Below are 19222 nucleotides of genomic sequence, written 5' to 3'. Positions count from 1 at the left end.
CTTCGTCTGTCTGTACATGGACTACATGTGCACAGAGCGCCCTCCGGCTGCCAGTATGAATTGAAAACAACACATAAGAGACTCAATCGCTCATGATTAGGCTATAACTGCCCATTTCGAGGAAGTATTGAATAAAAATACTCCTCTGTTTAGAAATTTGACACATACATATGAGAATCTATCAATATGTCTCCTCATCTGCACACTTTGGAACTAAAAGCCCTGAGGAATGTTGATTTGTCGCGAGTCTTCGTGAGGAGAATAGAGGAGTTTTTTTATGAATGAGATCAGCTGAGGCTCATATTACAATCAAACAGTACCGGCGCGGTTTTCATATTCATAACTCCTGAAACATATTAACAAATTACTGTCACTATAAGACTTTGATGGGCGTTCCGTTTCCGAAAATATCTGCACAGACTAAACCAATCACAACTGACTGGGTCATCGGACCAATCACCGCAGATTAGCGTCACGTAAAGGCAGGGTTTTGAAAAGTGAATCACTAAAGGAATCATTTGAGAATCGCTGTCAAAACAGGTAAAAATAAATGCATATTATAAGAAAACTAAAGTCTTTTTTGTCATTGCATGTATGCAAAACCGTTGTTGGGGACTTCTAAAACAATATTTGGAACATTTTAAATGCCATGATAGGTGCTCTTTAATATATATATATATATATATATAAAACAGCCCTGAGCCTTGGCCCATGAACCTGTCGACTGTTCACCACTGTTCCTTCCTTGGACCACTTTTGATAGATACTGACCACCGCAGCCCGGGAACACCCCACAGAGCTGCAGTTTTGGGGATGCTCTGATCCAGTCGTCTAGCCATCACAATTTGGCCCTTGTGAAACTCGCCCATTTTTCCTACTTCTAGCACATCAACTTTGAGGACAAAATGTTCACTTGCTGTCTAATATATCCCACCCACTAACAGGTGCCGTGATGAAGAGATAATCAGTGTTATTCACTTCACCTGTCAGTGCTCATAATGTTATGCCTGATCGGTGTAGGCTATATATATACAGTGAGGAAAATAAGTATTTGAACACCCTGCTATTTTGCAAGTTCTCCCACTTAGAAATCATGGAGGGGACTGAAATTGTCTTCGTATGTGCATGTCCACTGTGCGAGACATAATCTAAAAAAAAAAAATCCAGAAATCACAATGTATGATTTTTTAACTATTTATTTGTATGATAGAGCTGCAAATAAGTATTTGAACACCTGTCTATCAGCTAGAATTCTGACCCTCAAAGACCTGTTAGTCTGCCTTTAAAAATGTCCACCTCCACTCCATTTATTATCCTAAATTAGATGCACCTGTTTGAGGTCGTTAGCTGCATAAAGACACCTGTCCACCCCATACAATGAGTAAGAATCCAACTACTAACATGGCCAAGACCAAAGAGCTGTCCAAAGACACTAGAGACAAAATTGCACACCTCTACAAGGCTGGAAAGGGCTACAGGGAAATTGCCAAACAGCTTGGTGAAAAAAGGTCCACTGTTGGAGCAATCATTAGAAAATGGAAGAAGCTAAACGTGACTGTCAATCTCCCTCGGACTGGGGCTCCATGCAAGATCTCACCTCGTGGGGTCTCAATGATCCTAAGAAAGGTGAGAAATCAGCCCAGAACTACACGGGAGGAGCTGGTCAATGACCTGAAAAGAGCTGGGACCACCGTTTCCAAGGTTACTGTTGGTAATACACTAAGACATCATGGTTTTAAATCATGCATGGCACGGAAGGTTCCCCTGCTTAAACCAGCACATGTCCAGGCCCGTCTTAAGTTTGCCAATGACCATTTGGATGATCCAGAGGAGTCATGGGAGAAAGTCTTGTGGTCAGATGAGACCAAAATATAACTTTTTGGTCATAATTCCACTAAACGTGTTTGGAGGAAGAAGAATGATGAGTATCATCCCAAGAACACCATCCCTACTGTGAAGCATGGGGGTATCATGCTTTGGGGGTGTTTTTCTGCACATGGGACAGGGCAACTGCACTGTATTGAGGAGAGGATGACCGGGGCCATGTATTGCAAGATTTTGGGGAACAACCTCCTTCCCTCAGTTAGAGCATTGAAGATGGGTCGAGGCTGGGTCTTCCAACATGACAATGACCTGAAGCACACAGCCAGGATAACCAAGGAGTGGCTCTGTAAGAAGCATATCAAGGTTCTGGTGTGGCCTAGCCAGTCTCCAGACCTAAACCCAATAGAGAATCTTTGGAGGGAGCTCAAACTCCGTGTTTCTCAGCGACAGGCCAGAAACCTGACTGATGTAGAGAAGATCTGTATGGAGGAGTGGGCCAAAATCCCTCCTGCAGTGTGTGCAAACCTGGTGAAAAACTACAGGAAACGTTTGACCTCTGTAATTGCAAAACAAAGGCTACTGTACCAAATATTAACATTGATTTTCTCAGGTGTTCAAATACTTATTTGCAGCTGTATCATACAAATAAATAGTTAAAAAATCATACATTGTGATTTCTGGATTTTTTTATTTAGATTATGTCTCTCACAGTGGACATGCACCTATGATGACAATTTCAAACCCCTCCATGATTTCTAAGTGGGAGAACTTGCAAAATAGCAGGGTGTTCAAATACTTATTTTCCTCACTGTATATACAGTATATATATAGAGAGAGAGATAGATATGAAGAGATCCGGACCAAAAAGCATTTCAGCAATTTTTTAGAAAGCTGTTGTACCGCAGGGCAGGCCATAAGCCCAGCCTGTCATCTTTTCAAAAACATGTTTACAGGACACTTATGTCCTGTGGAGACAGCAAGGTTGACAACAAGTCCATCCCTACAATGCTATCTCCTCCTCTGCAGACGGACAGAAGCTTTGACCTTAGTGATATGACAGATGTGTGATGGCTTGCTTTAACCCTCTGTCTGCAGTCATATCGCATCAGCTGTGATAGCATTCCATCAAGAGAGGAGAGAGAGGATGTGTGCTGCATCTAAACATCTGCAATCATCTCCCTGGGTTATTTCCCGGGGACACGTCAGCTGGCCTTTCAAAAAAAAGAAAAAATTACTGACTGCAAGGTCAACTAATGGCACTATTCCAGGCACCTTGAAGTCAGGAACATCTACAGATACGGATGGAAATCTTGCCTGCTGTATTCGTCAGAATTAAAATGTATTCAAAATTGCTGATAAAATGTATTGGCAAATACCATCAGTATAAGGCATTTTACCTTGGACTCAACTGAAACCACACGTACGCACAAATCATATATGGTGGTCTAATAAGTAATTTGATTACAATGTCCGCCAAATGCTTTACTCAAAGAGTTTTCCAAACATGTGCAAGCTAAATAAAGCATGAGTGAGCAGATATAAGGTTGTATGGAAAGCGTATACTAACATGGTCTGAGCATGTTTTATGCATATTACTAGCTGCAGGCACACGGTTCATGAGAATGAGGGTTATGTATGTATGTGTGTGTGCGTGTACGTGTGCGTGTGCGTGCCGATCAGGCATAACATCATGACAGGTGAAGTGAATTACACTGATTATCTCTTCATCACGGCACCTGTTAGTGGGTGCGATATATTAGACAGCAAGTGAACATTTTGTCCTCAAAGTTGAAGGGTTAGAAGCAGAAAAAATGGCAAGCGTAAGGATTTGAGCGAGTCTGACAAGGGCCAAATTGTGATGGCTAGACAACAGAACATCTCCAAAACTGCAGCTCTTGTGGGTCTGAAGTGGTCAGTATCTATGAAAAGTGGCCCATGGAAGGAACAGTGGTGAACCGGTGACAGGGTCATGGGCAGCCAAAGCTCATTGATGCACGTGGGGAGTGAAGGCTGGCCCGTGTGGTACGATCAAATAGACGAGCTACTGTATCTCAAATTGCTCAAGAAGTTAATGCTGGTTCTGATAGAAAGGTGTCAAAATACACAGTGCATCGCAGTTTGTTGCGTATGGGGCTGCATAGCCACAGACCAGTCGGGGATGCCCATTCTGACCCGTATCCACTGCCAAAAGCACCAACAGTGAGCATCCGAACTGGACCATGGAGCAATGGAAGAAGGTGGCCTGGTCTGATGAATCACGTTTTCTCTTACATCACGTGGATGGCCGGGTGCGTGTGCGTCTCTTACCTGGGGAACACATGGCACCAGGATGCACTATGGTAAGAAGGCAAGCTGGCAGAGGCAGTGTGATGCTTTGGGCAATATTCTGCTGGGAAACCTTGGGTCCTGCCATCCATGTGGATGTTACTTTATGTTTAATCAATATGTCATCCTCAATAAACCCGTCTCCAGGCTGACGGCTCCAATCTTTCGAATATTGCAATTGAATAATTGTTTAATCGATACATCATCCTAAATAAACCCGTCTCCACTGTGAGGACTCAGATCTTTTGAATATTGCAATTTAATAATTGTTTAATCAATACGTCATCCTCAATAAACCCGTCTCCGGCGTGTTGCCTCTGATCTTTTGAATATTCCAATCTAATATGACCTCTGACCTGTAAAGTTGCCAGAATAATAATCATACGCTGTTTGTTAATTGGCCAGAGGAGAACTGGCACCCCGACTGAGCCTGGTTTCTCCCAAGGTTTATTTTTCTCTATTAGATCACCTGATGGAGTTTTGGTTCCTTGCCACTCTCGCCTTTGGCTTGGCTTGCTCAGTTGGAGACACAAAATTTTCAACTTAATATCCAAATAAATCTAATTAATAAACTAAATTAATCATATAAACTAAATTACTGATCTGCCCACATTGTGGGCAGTACAGCCAAATTAAATTCTGTGGCATTATTTTCCAGTTTAACACTGTGAAGCTGCTTTGAAACAATCTGCATTGTAAAAAGCGCTATATAAATAAAGTTGACTTGACTTGACTTTGACACATACCGCGTACCTAAGCATTGTTGCAGACCATGAACACCCTTTCATGGAAACTGTGTTCCCGGGTGGCTGTGTCCTCTTTCAGCAGGATAATGCGCCCTGCCACAAAGCAAAAATGATTCAGGAATGGTTTGAGGAGCACAAGAAGAAGTTTGAGGTGTTGACTTGGCATCTGTGGGATGTGCTGAACAAACAAATCTGATCCATGGAGGCCCCACCTCGCAACTTACAGGACTTAAAGGATCTGCTGCTAACATCTTGGTGCTAGATATCCCAGCACACCTTCAGGGGTCAAATGGAGTCCATGCCTCGACGGGTCAGGGCTGTTTTGGCAGAAAAAGGTGAACCAACATAACATTAGTCATAATGTTATGCCTGATCGGTGTATATATACACCTACACCTTTCTCAAAGTCTTAACCCTAATTCTTGTGAACTGTGTGCCTGCAAAACTTTTCCTGCCCTCTAATACCAGTTAAAATTAAACTTGCTGTCACACATTTTCCAGGCCCCTTTCAGCCGATCTAATTTAATAAGAGGGCAGAGCATCTGTTGACACCACTGATTTCATTGTGATGGAAAAACGTAATTGACCAGACTTTATGCCCTCAGTCCATGCAACCTATCGGCAGACCATTTTCATTAGCATTTTTCATTAGAGTGCTGTTGAAAATGATCACCGTGACATGCACAGACACCGCTGGACCAACAAAAACTGTATAAAGAGTGTCAACATTCATTAAAGGGGTCTTTAAAAAAAGTCCTTGTCTAGTTCAAAGACAAAAACAGAGAGGCAGGAAATCAATTGGCAGTTCTGATTCAATTAGAAAAACACAAAATACCTGCATGTCATTTTGATGTTTAACAAATTAATATCACTTTGCAAAACCCTTGGCAGGCATCTCATCTTCTACACAACCTGAGAGGTCTGTTTGATATTGGTGGGAGTGAAATAGCTCTAACTAGTCTTGGTCTCAGGATCATGGTGTACATTAACATTTTTGTAGAGCTGCAACTAACGATTATTTTTTCTGTCGACTAATCTAACGATTATTTTTTCGATTAGTCGACTAATCTAACGATTATTTTTCGGATTAATCTTATGATTCTTTTTTACTGATTATTGTACTTCAAAGAGGGTAGTGAATTTGTATATTATTTTAACATGAAATCAATGAATGATGACAATATTAATTGTATTTCAGGAAGGGTAGTGTACATAGTAGGCTATGCCATTTTATAAAGAAATATATGAACACAAGAAGCTTTTTAAACATAATATATAATGATACTATTCATCATAAAATGTATACAGAGTAGGCCTAATTAGGAAAAGTTGTTTACTATAGTAGTTGAGTATGATTTACTTATTGATTTGTGTCAATAGTAAACGAAAATGCACTTGTATTTATCTGCAAAAGGTTCACATACAGGAGCTTTCAGCATAGTTTTAATATAGTATAACTAGTTGTCTATTTTGAAGATACATGTGCATAAACAACGACTAAAGCTGCCAGAAGTTTTAGCCCAAACTTCAAAGACACATTTAAATGATTAAAGCTAGAGGCATATCTTAACTTTAATGTTACTTTAATCATGCAAACTACCTATATACAGCATGTTATTATGCATATGTGTTTGGGACAGAGCGGAACCAGGTCGCATTAACAGGAGATATATGCAGCCCATAATAAATAAAGGCACGAGACGTACTGGGGTCGGAGAAGAACCCCGGAAAATGTGACCGTCTGTTGCAATACACGCGCCACGGTTCAGCTGCGCGAGAGAACACTGGCAGCAGGGTTGCCAGGTTTACACAACAAAACCCACCCATTCGTTACTCAAAACTAGTCCAAAACAAGCCCAATCGCGTTTCGGGGAGGTTCTCTGGTAAACATCGCGTTCGGGGGGTTAAATATGTGTGTTTTTTTGCAGGGCTGCCGGCTAAAATTCTCATTCCCGGGGCTAAATATCACATAATTGGGATCGCTTCAACCCGCGGACATGAGACACAGCCCGCGGCAACAGTGTAGAAGTAGCCCAATTCCGCGGAAAAAAGCGGACTTGGCAACACTGACTGGCAGTGTGAAAGCTCCCGCTCTCCACGCGCACAGCACCTGCTCTGCCACCGCGCGAAATGTGAAACCGGCATTACAGAGCGAACAAAGCACAGTTTTATTCGGCTTCTGTTTAAAGTACTCCCACACTTTTGAATGTCGCGGTCTGGCTTTATATGATAAATGATCATTTTCACTATGCCCGGGAGCAGAAATTGCCATTATTCTAGATCTTCTGTTCCATTCTAGAACGTAAATAATGTGCCGCCGACGCGTCGACGCATTTCACGCACGTCGACGTATTTTCGTAGTCGACGTCATCGACGAGGTCGACGCGTCGTTGCAGCCCTACATTTTTGCCATTTAAAATCTCATCATTTATTTATTTCCTATTTATTTCAAATGTGCCTTTGTGCATCTGTACTGAATAATTAGTCATATTCCCCACAGGCCAAAGTGGTTTCATAAATTCAGAAACAGAAACTGCTCTAGAGGCTTTCTAATTAATAGGGTAAATATAGATTTTTAGATTATAAAATAGGTAACAGGCGTTTTAATTCATCTTTTTGGTATAGCCTGCGGATGAAAATTATCAAAAGAGACATGCTGCATATTGCGTTTATCTTTTATTGCAAATATCTTTAGGGTCTATACACCAAGATAAAATGTGGAACAAATGCAAGCTACCCATTTAGCTCTGCATACAAATCATCTATATTAAACATTTGATTATGATTATAGATTGTGTCTTTGCTGAATATTGTAAATCCCAACACTTCTATTCCAAAACACAGCAAATATGGTGCTCACACACCTTTAGGATCCTGAGTGGAAATTCTCATACAAAGAGCCATCCGCAGTAGCTATCCTTTATAACATACCTTCCAATTTTCATTAAAAGTTGTGAGGGATGTTTATGTGCATCAGCGTATGCTTAAAAATGGATCATATTTGTGTTGGACTCAAGACAGACAAAAACTCAGTCTCGTCTGAGTGTTTCTTGTAGCCAGGGTGATGTAAAGGAAAGAACTCAGTCTATCTGTGTGGCCCTCATGACCACACTGTTCCACACACAGATCTTTCTGCAGTGAGAGGAAGACGGATTCCTGTCTGCTTCGGTACACTGGTAATACCTACAGCACACAAAAGAACACTGCAAATACCAAAATGAGTCCTAACAGCTTTAATGCTCCTGTTTTCTTAAGGATAGCTGTATTATCCAAGAAAAAGGCACTAGCTAGTTTCCCAGAGGCAGTGGGGAATAAGTCTGGACACTGTGTTGATCACAAGACCAGTCAGTTTATTACTATTATGCCTTTGTAAGTTCCCATTATTATGTCAGGGGTCGCCAATATTGTCTCTGGCACGTGACAATAGCTAAAGGGGTATGTCATTTAAAGGGATAGTTCAACCAAAAATGAAAATTTGATGTTGATCTGCTTACCCCCAGGGCATCCAAGACACAAATGAAGATTTTAAACTCCGACCGTTGCAGTCTGCGAGTCGCATAATGCATGTGAATGGTAACAAAATATCACTTCCGGTGAGTGAGGTCTGTACACGATCTGATCACGAAACTATGCACGATTGTGTACACCGTTTGTACATTGTGTTACCATTCACATGCATTATACAACAGACTGCAACAGTTGGAGTTAAAAATCTTCATTTGTTTTCTATTGAAGAAACAAAGTCACCTATCTTGGATGCCGTGAGGGTAAGCAGATAAACATAACATTTTCATTTTTGGGTGAGCTATCCCTTTAATAACGTCCCTCGAACTTGAATGCGGACGTAGGCTACATTTGGAGGTAATCATTCCTTATAGTCACACAGACGGTTTTATCAAGTTAGGTGCTATAAATAAATACTATTAAAGGATGAGATTTTATCCTGCTTGCGCAGATCCGACAATCCATTCACGCGACCGGAGGTGCTATGAAGTGAAATGTCACCATAGGCTGCCATTCAAATTCAGTTGTTGATATCAGGAATTTAATTCTTTGTATCAACAATTCAATTGCTAGTGTCAATGTTCATTTCTGATATCAGGAATTGAATTTGAATGGCAACCTGGTGACATAGTTTGATAGTTTTTCAGTGCAGTGAAAATACAATTATTGATATCTAGAATTAGATTTTTTTAATTAAATTCTTGATATTAAGAATTCATATCCTGGGAATTAATAAAAGTCAAAACGGCTTGCCATTGTTTGCTGTCCCCCAAACATGTATAGCTAGTCAACTTGTGTACTTCTGTGCCATCTAGTGGTTATGAAGCTGTCAACACGGCAATACTCTGTAGAAGGAACATATTTTATGTATTTTTGTTAGGGATGCACAATATTATCTATCAGCCTAGAGAATTTTTTTTTTATATATATATATATATATATTTGTATCGGGCTGATACTGGATATTTAATTGCATATTTTATATTTACATTACCTGTTCAGTCATCTTACACTCAAATTAAGTTAATATTTAAAATCAGTGTCCAAATTATTTTTGAATGTAATCTTTAACAAATATCAAATTTTACACTGCATACTGTACATTATAACATGATGGCTAAATTCACTTGTAGCATTTAAACTGATCATTTTAATTTTCAGAATTTTATTCTATTTATTCCGCTTGCATGTATTGAGTTTTAACGTGTCATTGTAGTAGAAAAATTCGAGATACAACTGACAGCTTAACAATATATACACAAAGTCTGAATCAATCAGGCTGAACGTCAGCAGAGCTCTTTTACTGGTTATTTTATAAATGAACAGCACTTCTGTAAAACAAATAAAGGGCAGATAACAGCTTTACAGTGTTTGCACCATGCACTGATCTTTATTGATGCTTTTCTTTTGAAACTGAAGCATTAAATAATATCATAAATAAAAGAAGAGCTATGTACATTGGCCAAAAACCAAAAGAAATGTCAAGAAAACATTTTAGGCTAAGACCTGATTTAATGTAACAAATGTTTCCCTTTTGTACTCAACATGATCTCCTGAAAAAAAAATATTTCATGCAACTAAGAAATTCCTATGACTGAAAAGTACATCAGATTAAAATAAAACTTTTTTTTTTTTCAATAATATTGGCATGAAAACAATCACTAAACAGCATTTTTCTTTGTACAATGTGGCACCAACTGTATACAAAACACAGATCCTCATTTTAAAACACAAATCAACAGCATAGGCAACTGCACACGTGTTTTAAAAACTTTTTTCCCATGTAACAGAACTTGCGGTTCATGAAATAAGAACATTTGGAACTCGTGTGACAAATCTCTACAGCACCGGCAGAATTGTGGCTAAAAATCGTTTCCATTTTTTTCCATGATGCAACATATAAGCACTAAATTGTTTCAAAAGTAGGAGCTTTGATTGTTTTACTGCAAGTCAGAGACTCGCTTACAAAAATACCTTTTTTTTTTTATGTAAACTTTTCTCCAAAGGCACTGCTACCAAATGGGCCCAACAGTGTGGCGATCCAGAACTGTGGCTTCCCCTGAAGGCTGGCTAGACCGGGGCGTCCCATTCCCTTTGGCCCTTCACTGCCATAACAATCCTGCTACACTTGTGCTCCACAGTTTTAAATCCTATCCTTACTATAATATACAATCTAATCCACTTTCTTCCATTCTCTCATCTCTCACTCCCTTTAAGATTGGTTTTATACATGTGATCGGATGTGCAAAATGTGGCACAAAAACATGACAGAAAAGTACAACAACTTACTTTCTTAGTAAAGAAAAAGAATCATAATAAACCCTCAAATACTTATTTTGCACATGCCCACTTTCAAATCACGACTAGAAGAGGAACTATAAACAAACATGACATTTGTGCTTCAACTGTCTAAAGCAATTGCACAGAATAACTAGAAATAAATACCCTGTGCCGTCAATTATATTCCTAACAATATGCAAACAAGGCCATTATTTTACCAGAGCAAGAAATGAATAGTTTGCTACAGTATTCTTGAGTGATGCATATTTATGAAGGGCTCCAAGGCACACATGCTGACATCTCTAGCATGCTGCAGATCACACCCTGCTACACACTAATAGAAGAAAATGATCTAAATGACGAAAGGCAAGATTTCCTTGACAAGAACAGGTCATAATCTGAATACTCCAGCCTCTGTTACACAGAAATATCTGATGTCAGTTACTCCATTTACTTGCTTCACTGCGGAACACTGGCACGTTTGTACAATAAAAGACTGAACTACTTTAAAAGGTTGAAACAATCCATGTGTGGAAAAAAAAAACATTTCCATGTAAACTGAGGTTTGTGTGTTAAAAAAGATTGAACAGGCAAATAAATGTACCATCTTAAAGAAAACAAATACTGCTGTAAGAGCTTTGTGATTTTTAAAAAAATGTGTAAAATGTTTGCTTGCATTTCAAAATGTTATCTAGCTTTTTTCCAAGGACAAAAGTGCCTTCACTTTTCACATTTAAGTGTAAAAGGTTACAAAAATATTCTAAAATACTCTAATATGTGCACTTGCTAAAATGTACAATACTTTTATTTTTTATTTCTAGTGATATTTTAGTTTGGTTTTACTAATAACTAATACATATACTAACTATACAACTAAAAACTGAGGGAAAAATGTCTCTTGCTGGAATTATAACAGCCATTTTGACCAACAAATCTATCCAAACTATAAGAAAAATACTGATGAGGTGACGAGTTTGTTTTTAAAACACTGTTCGATATATTAAAAAAGAAAATTGTGCAGGCTTCACTGAGTAGGTAACCATCTAAACCATCTCTCTCCAAATTGTCCATGAGGTCCATACAAATACAAACAGTAACACATTTAGGGGGTTACTGGGAAATGGACTGAGGACATGTAACCTGTGTGCAAGGAACATATATTCACAACAGTACTACTTTCAATGCCCACAAGCTCCACAAAGACCTAAAGACTCTTTCACATGACTCGCATCAGCGTTCCCCCAATGCACTGAAGCATATGGTGTGAAGGATAAAGCTACAGTTAAACGTCATTTATCACGGTTTCGAAGTGCAGCCAGTGACACAGTCAGCAATGATTTTCATGCTTTTTCATGTGTCAAGAAGTGCATCCTGATGTAAACTACAAGAACCTACGCATCGCACGGACATGAACAGACACAAACTTTTCACTAGTGACTAACATTAGCTTTGATGTCAGACCAGGAAAAACATCCAAAAACCATTATAAGAGTAAAAAAAAAAAAAAAAAGCAGGCGCTGGTAAATCATCAAAAGCAAAATATAATACAATGGTAATATAACTCTAATATTAACTGGTAAAAAGAAACTATACAACTACACAAATTCATTTGTACGGACGTGACATGTCTGGGAAAAAAATAGATACTGTGGTCATCATGGAAGTCTTCATGAAGATATCATTCCCACAACTGAATTCATGGCCACGATTTAACAATTCATTCACTTGTTTTAGTTAAAATGTGGCAATGTTGTACTCCTTTGTTTTAGTTAAATCATGGCCAAGCTGAAGTAAAAAAAAAAAAAAAGTAATTTCTTTTAATTTATTTAACCTGTTAACCGTCACCTCCCCTTTTTGCGCATAAATATGAAAATAGTTGTAGATTATGCACGCTTTTTAAAGGACTTAAACATTTGTGTGCAAAATATAGGCCCATATTTTACAAAATAATTTGGGCTCTAAACATGCTAGAAAATCAAAGCCATACGCCTAAACAAGTTGTGTTGTATTTTAAGTTGATATCACAAAAATTGAGCCCGCTAAAAGGATTTAAAGGACGTTTCCATTGTAATGCAATGTCCAATTTCAATGAATTTTGATTGTGTAAGCTTTCGAATGATACCGAATTTATGATGATTGATAAAAATGTGTCCTGTTAAAGGTACAATATGTACGATTTTTGCATTAAAATTGTCAAAAACCACTAGAACAATGCAACATATTTTGTTGACTTATCAGCAATTTTAACCAGTAACACGGGCTGTGTCGTTGCGTCACCTCTCAATGGCGTCATATCCCCTCTACCCTCAGCTGTTGGTAGAAACCATTAAAACGGTGCGCTTCCTGAAAAAATGCGGTAGTAGTTGTAGCGCCAACGCCGACGTTCTCTGGTAGCGTCTAACAAGCCACAGTTGTTTGTTTTGCACATTTGTGACGGACCACAATTATTCATTATCATTTTCTGTGGCTTCTCTCGCTGAAGATAGCCAAATTATGCACGCCTGTGGAGGTGAACAGGACAACACCCATGATTCCACGCTCCGTCACTGCGTCATCAAGCTACGTCTTTGTTGTTGTTTTGAAGAAGCGACCTCTATCAGTGAAACTTTTAGCAACCAAGCAACGTAGGGAGCGACAGGCCAACCACCAATCAGGTAACTGTATCAAACGGTTGCGCCATATCGTTGTCTCGTGTTGGATTCATTCTTCAGTAAACACTAAACAGAACCGGCGTGGAGTGATAAGTGGAAAATGAGTGCCGCAGCGAGCGAGGAAATTGTTGAGAAAACAGGAAAACCAGCTCGCCAGTATGGCAGTTTTTTGGATTTTATAAGTCTGATCGTCGTCCCCACCAAGACTGGTCAGCGCGAGCCTCCGCTAACAGCACGCGCGCCTCGTTCGTTTGTGCTATTCTTGACTTTGGCTGAATCCGAAATCGCCCCCTAAACCCTCAATCACCATTCCCTACTTTAATCCACTGATACAAACAAGTGAGCGAATTCGGACAGGCGCTGTGTGTTATTGCGGTGCAAAGTGGGATAGAATGAGTGCACTCAATAACGTCCACTATGGTTTCGGACACCACTACAAACGGCTGTCCCCTCAAATAATGCCATATTTATTTTGGATTCAGCCTTTGAAACTACATGGAGAGGTAATGTTACTCTGCATCAGTGCCTTATGACAGAGCATCTAAACAGTAACAGTTACAAAGATATAACGGAGGCACTGGACCTTAATGTTAAGAGATAATTGTAAGTGTTCATTGTGATTTTAGACTTGTGTTTATGTTTTAATTATTTGAGAGTTTTCCATGGTTGTGTTGACATTTCTGCCTTTATAACTGAGAGGATTATAATCAGAGGAGGGCTACGTTTAAAATAAAAATGTTTAAATGTCAAATATTTTTCTCCTGGTCCTTATTTTAAATAGGTCATAAAACATATCAATAATTATCGATATCGACCGATATGAAACACTTATATCGTGATACAGTTTTCAGCCATATCGCCCAGCCCTACAAATTAGTACAAAGTTGCCACACTTGAACTAAAACGAGGAAACTAATTTGCATAACAAGGGAACAAATTTTTAATCTACGGCCACAATATCTTGTTTTTGTTCCCAGCACATAATGTGCATGGCTCCGTACATTTGAATGGAGAAAGATGCTTTTTGAAAGCAGATTGCAGTATCTACCTGCAGGCCTAAACAAACTTTGATCCTTTGGACGCTAGTCATGTGAAAGAGCCTTATAAACAGCATCGTGTGAAAAAGCTGCGTAGCAGGAACTCCTATCGCCGTGTGTCTCATTGTGCTGTGAAAATATTTTCAGCACCCCAGTAAAGTTGATAATGCACACATCATTCATGTAAGAGCTTCTCTGGTTTGGAATATCCAAACAGTTTAAAGTCGGCTTCATAGAGCCTGTACAGCTCTTTCCTGGACTCCAGTGGTATGCTGGCGAACCAATCCTGCTCCCAACTGCTGACCGTTCGGTTACGATGACTATGCGGGAACTCAACGACATTGTCTACGCGGAGAATCCGCAACAAATGCTCGGCGTCATCATCCAAGGTCTCCAGCTTCCCCACGAAATCATAATTTATCTGGCAGGGATGGCACAGGCGGTACATTTGTCTCCAGTGCTCGTTGAAAGGCATCTCTTTCTCGGTGTTAGGATCCAGTAAATACCGAACGAAATTTGAGAAAGACGGTCGAATCCCAGCAGCAAAAGCATCCACGACCGACGCCGGGGGATCCGAGTAATTGCTGAATTTCTTCAGCATGACGATAGCGAATCTCTTGTAGAAGTCCTCGTTCTCTTGTTCGAATTTGTTGCGGTAGGCAGAGATCAGTCGTACAAAAGGATCCCTGACAAACAAAAACTTGGTGTATTTCTTAAGCTTGATCTTCATGAGGTGCCGTGAGAACTTTCCATAGCGCTTCCAGAACTTGTTGAAGGTGAAGTGCAGGCTACTGTTATGGATGACCTCCTGAGGAACATCTAGAGGGTCTTGGTAGGGCACGCCGTCCAATAACAGGCTCTCGCTCAACACGATCATGATGCGCTTCCAGTTTGTGCAGGCCACCTTGGGAACGTAACAGTAAATAATGCCATGCCTGTCGTCCACAATGAGGTGATCCAACTCTTTATTGGGTATGTCATCAAAAGTCCTGTTCTTTCCGGGGAAGTCTAAAAAACTCCTGTTACTGCACACATCTTGGATCAGCTGCTTTCGACTCTCTTGCCTCTGTTTTTTCTCGGGATCAATTGGCGTCAGATGGATCTTCCACTCCCGTCTCGGGACAAATTTCTCATCTGATTTCTCAGAGGACTGATTGTGAGGGTCACCAGGGGGCGGTTCTCCTCTCACCTGTTCCGTGGGGTCTGCGGTTCCTTCTAAAAACTGGTTGACAAAAGCATCTATGTCCATCAAGAACGAGCTCTCTTTGTCTTCCTCTACTTTCTTTTCAGGGTCACGGCGGCCCTGAGGAGAGAGACGGGACGGATGGGGCCCGGAGATGGTTGTGTGCAGGTAAAAATTAGACGCCCCCACATCATCCCAGTATATGATTATAAGAAGGATCATGAAGACGGCACCCACGATCATAAAAATGCGGAACAGTCTCGACTTTCCCATTTTGGTTGATTTTGACTGAGAAAGTGCCATTCTCACCTCAACTCCATTACATAATCGACAGCCCAGACTGCATGCATCATACTCTGAAGAAGAGGAAAACAAATCAGAAAAGGGAAGTCAATATTGCAAAAAAAAATGTATATTCTCTTTACATGACACAACATTTACATTTCTTTCTGATTGGTTGGTCGTGATTGAGAGTTGTGTGTGATCATCAGTCATTTAGTGTATGATACCATTAATAATCATGTATATACAGTCGGCAAGTGTATGATGCATAGTGTTTAAAAATCTGGTCAGATTAAAAACATTGTGTAGTATATTTCAGCCTTAACCGGTCAAGAGAAAAAGTAATTTTAACAAACAATTCATATTGTAATACTGCAGCGTTTGCCTCGCTTTTCTTATTGGACACTAAGATAAATCCTGTCAGGGATTGTTTGAGCATAATAACCGAATATCTGTACATTATCACTTACATAGCGGACGGGGTGTTGTAGTTCAAACAGATTTATTTAGTAAATAATGTAATGTAACCCCCGTCAATGGTTATTTTGCCACAGGGGGTCTCATATCACCCTGAAGCAGTTTACAAGCTACTTACAATATAACACATTAAATATTAATATGATTATTATCTTCCTTATGAGGAGTGCAGAGAACACATGTACACAGGAAAGAGCAGTAAATAATGTATTATTGGAACAAAATCATTACATTCCCCTGGAAGATGTGGCGTGTGACAAACCAAGAGGCTGATAATAACGCACAGCTATTGGCTCGTTTCGTGAATGGCGTCACAGCACAACACAAAATGATGTCGGCTACAAACGAAATATGCGTGTAGTAATAAACAAATGTTTAAGAGCTGACTTCACATGTGGATTTTTCGATGCGAGATTATTTGTACATTTAAATTCAGGTCAAGTATTATTCGGCAAACTCTAAATACACTGAACAGCTATGCATCTGCTATGCTCTCGTGTCCATTTCAAAGGCAAAGGCGACCCCTCGCATTCAGCTGGACACAATGCAGCTCTTTGACACCATCTCTTACTGTGGGAGGAAGCTGCAAACATTCGAGCTTATCCGTGAAAACTCCTCGTTAGCCGTTCATGTATAGATACTTTCTACTATGCAGCGGATTCCGGTTCAACTGGATAGTACTGTGTCGATTGTTATTTCATTGACGAAATTAAGATATGAATCCAAATCTAGAGCAAGTGCAAAAACGTGCCCACACCACTTTTTTTCCATAGGAAGTCATGAAGCTACTCAATGCCTGGGATTTTGTAGATCGGTTGTGCTTCGAGCACAAGGAATTAAAAGAATACTATGTTTGGTATGATATGGTCGAAATGAATGTGTAACGTGTCTAAACGATAAACGGCTGTAAGGATAACGGTCTCACCTCATCGCTGGAATCTGTGTTTCTCGGCAGGCAGACGGCGTCAGCTGAGGGATGTTCGCGCGGGGTGTTGACACAGCAGCGCTTCAGCACTCCACGCAGATATCGCGAGACTTCTGAGTGAACGCAAGGGTCTACTGAACCAGTTTTGTCAGCAGACTCTTTCGCTTTCTATGCCCCACCCGTCTTCCTAAACCGTTACAAAAGCGTACAATTTATAAAAGGAAAAGACCACATAATGGAAGGTGTTTGAGAATAACGAGTATCACCTACAATAGTTTCCGCCAAAATGCAACAGTTGGAAACTATCAGACAAAAAAACTTTGGTGGGTTGCCACCCGTCCCGTAAAATACGGAATCGTCCCGTATTTACAAGCAAAATGATTTGTCCCGTATTTTACACAGGTCCACACATAGTTCATAAACACATACGGATTTTGCAGTGTGGAGAATACTGATAGCAAATATAAAGAAATCAATTTCACAATAAGTAGTACATGTCGAGCTCGCATCGCGTCCACCGTTTGAAGGCAAGAGGATCTCCAGATATAGAGCTGAATATCAAAAAGGTATCAATGGGTCTGTCCAGTAACTTGAGATGAACCTAAGCCCAGCTGCACACTTTATGAGAAGTATTTCAGTTGCTCAGACTGTCTGACTTAAAGCAGACCGGTATGTGACAGACACATCCGTGCTTTTAAAGGTATAAGCCTATAGTTTTTTTTTATGGATAATATATTAATATAATATTCCATACATTATCAGAGCTTGGCAGACAGAATTATTATTTTTTAGACAGGTTAATTAATATATTATAGCCTAATAAATATTATTATTAATTTATAATTTAGCTAGGCTATATTAATCATACATAATAAATAATCCTGTCATATAAAGTTTATGACATTTAAAAAAATATTTAGATTAAAATGGGACAAAAAAAAATTACATGATAATATAGTCATCATTTAAGTAAATTAATTTTAACAAATAAACATTTTTGAAATTCAAAAAAGTGATTACTGGTTCAGAATGACTGCTGAAAGGGACAGTTCACCCAAAAATTAAAATTATGTCATCATTTACTCACCCTCAAACTGTTCCAAACATGTATACATTTCATTGTTATGTTGAACACAAAGGAAGATTACTATGAAGTTAATGGTGCCCCAAAGCAGCCTGGTAACAAACTTTCTTCAAAATATCTTCTTTTGTGTTCAGCAGAACAAAGAAACTCATACAGGGTTGTCAAGCTGTCAAGTTGCCAATGTTGAAATAATCATTTCATGATGTATTCTTTATTTCTGTCCTTAATGCAATTGTTTTTTAGGGGTGTCCCTTATTTTGCCACACTGAAGGTGGCAACCCTAGTCTTGGTATTAGCCAGCACCATCAAAAAGATGTTCTCTAATTAAAGTCCCCGTGTAGTCAATCATTTTTCTCTTAAAACTCATCTTTGGTCACTAAAATTACTTGGAGTACAGTTGTCTAGATGGCACTGTCACAAAAACAAAAAAAAATAGGGTCCTAGAAATGCAGTCCTGAAATTGAGGCGGTCCTAAAAGTGCAGGCTCAGGTATTGCAGGCAGATAATATTGGCCTAATGCTGCCATATTTTTAAACGGAAACTGATTCAGAAGTTGAGGAGTGAATTATACAGGCTCGAATACAAGTCGATGTATCAGAATGGTAATACATTTTATGTACCGCTCTCTACAACGTGGAACATATAATGGTTAATATGATTAAATGATCAGATGATCATTTACTCAAATTGTTCGAAACCTGTATGAATTTTTTTCGTCTGCTGAACACAAGATATTTTGAAGAATGTGGGTAACCAAATAGTTGATGGATACCAATGACTTCCATTGTATGGGGGGGGGGGGGGGGGGGGGGGGGGGTGACTATGTAAGTCAATATAATGAACATATTTTTCAAGTTATGCCTAGCTCTAAAATATTTTATTGGGTAGAAACAGCTATTTGTGT

At 39.5% G+C, this 19222-nt stretch overlaps 1 protein-coding gene across 1 annotated transcript; it reads right to left on the bottom strand.

Moving 5' to 3' along the window:
• Positions 1–9761: 9761 nt before the first annotated feature.
• On the bottom strand, positions 9762–17285 carry chst12a (carbohydrate (chondroitin 4) sulfotransferase 12a). Its single transcript, XM_079822785.1, has 2 exons — positions 17235–17285; positions 9762–15906 (listed from the first exon to the last, which is right to left on the bottom strand). Exon 2 carries the CDS (start codon positions 15851–15853, stop codon positions 14543–14545), a length of 1311 nt encoding a protein of 436 aa, XP_079678911.1. The 5' UTR covers positions 15854–15906; positions 17235–17285; the 3' UTR covers positions 9762–14542.
• Between the last annotated feature and the right edge of the window lie 1937 nt (positions 17286–19222).

This window comes from Gobio gobio, assembly GCF_949357685.1.
Source record: "Gobio gobio genome assembly, chromosome: 1".
Classification (NCBI taxonomy): domain Eukaryota; kingdom Metazoa; phylum Chordata; class Actinopteri; order Cypriniformes; family Gobionidae; genus Gobio; species Gobio gobio.
The sequence above is the reverse complement of the archived record's forward strand: the minus strand, read 5'-3'. Positions and strand labels throughout refer to the sequence as shown.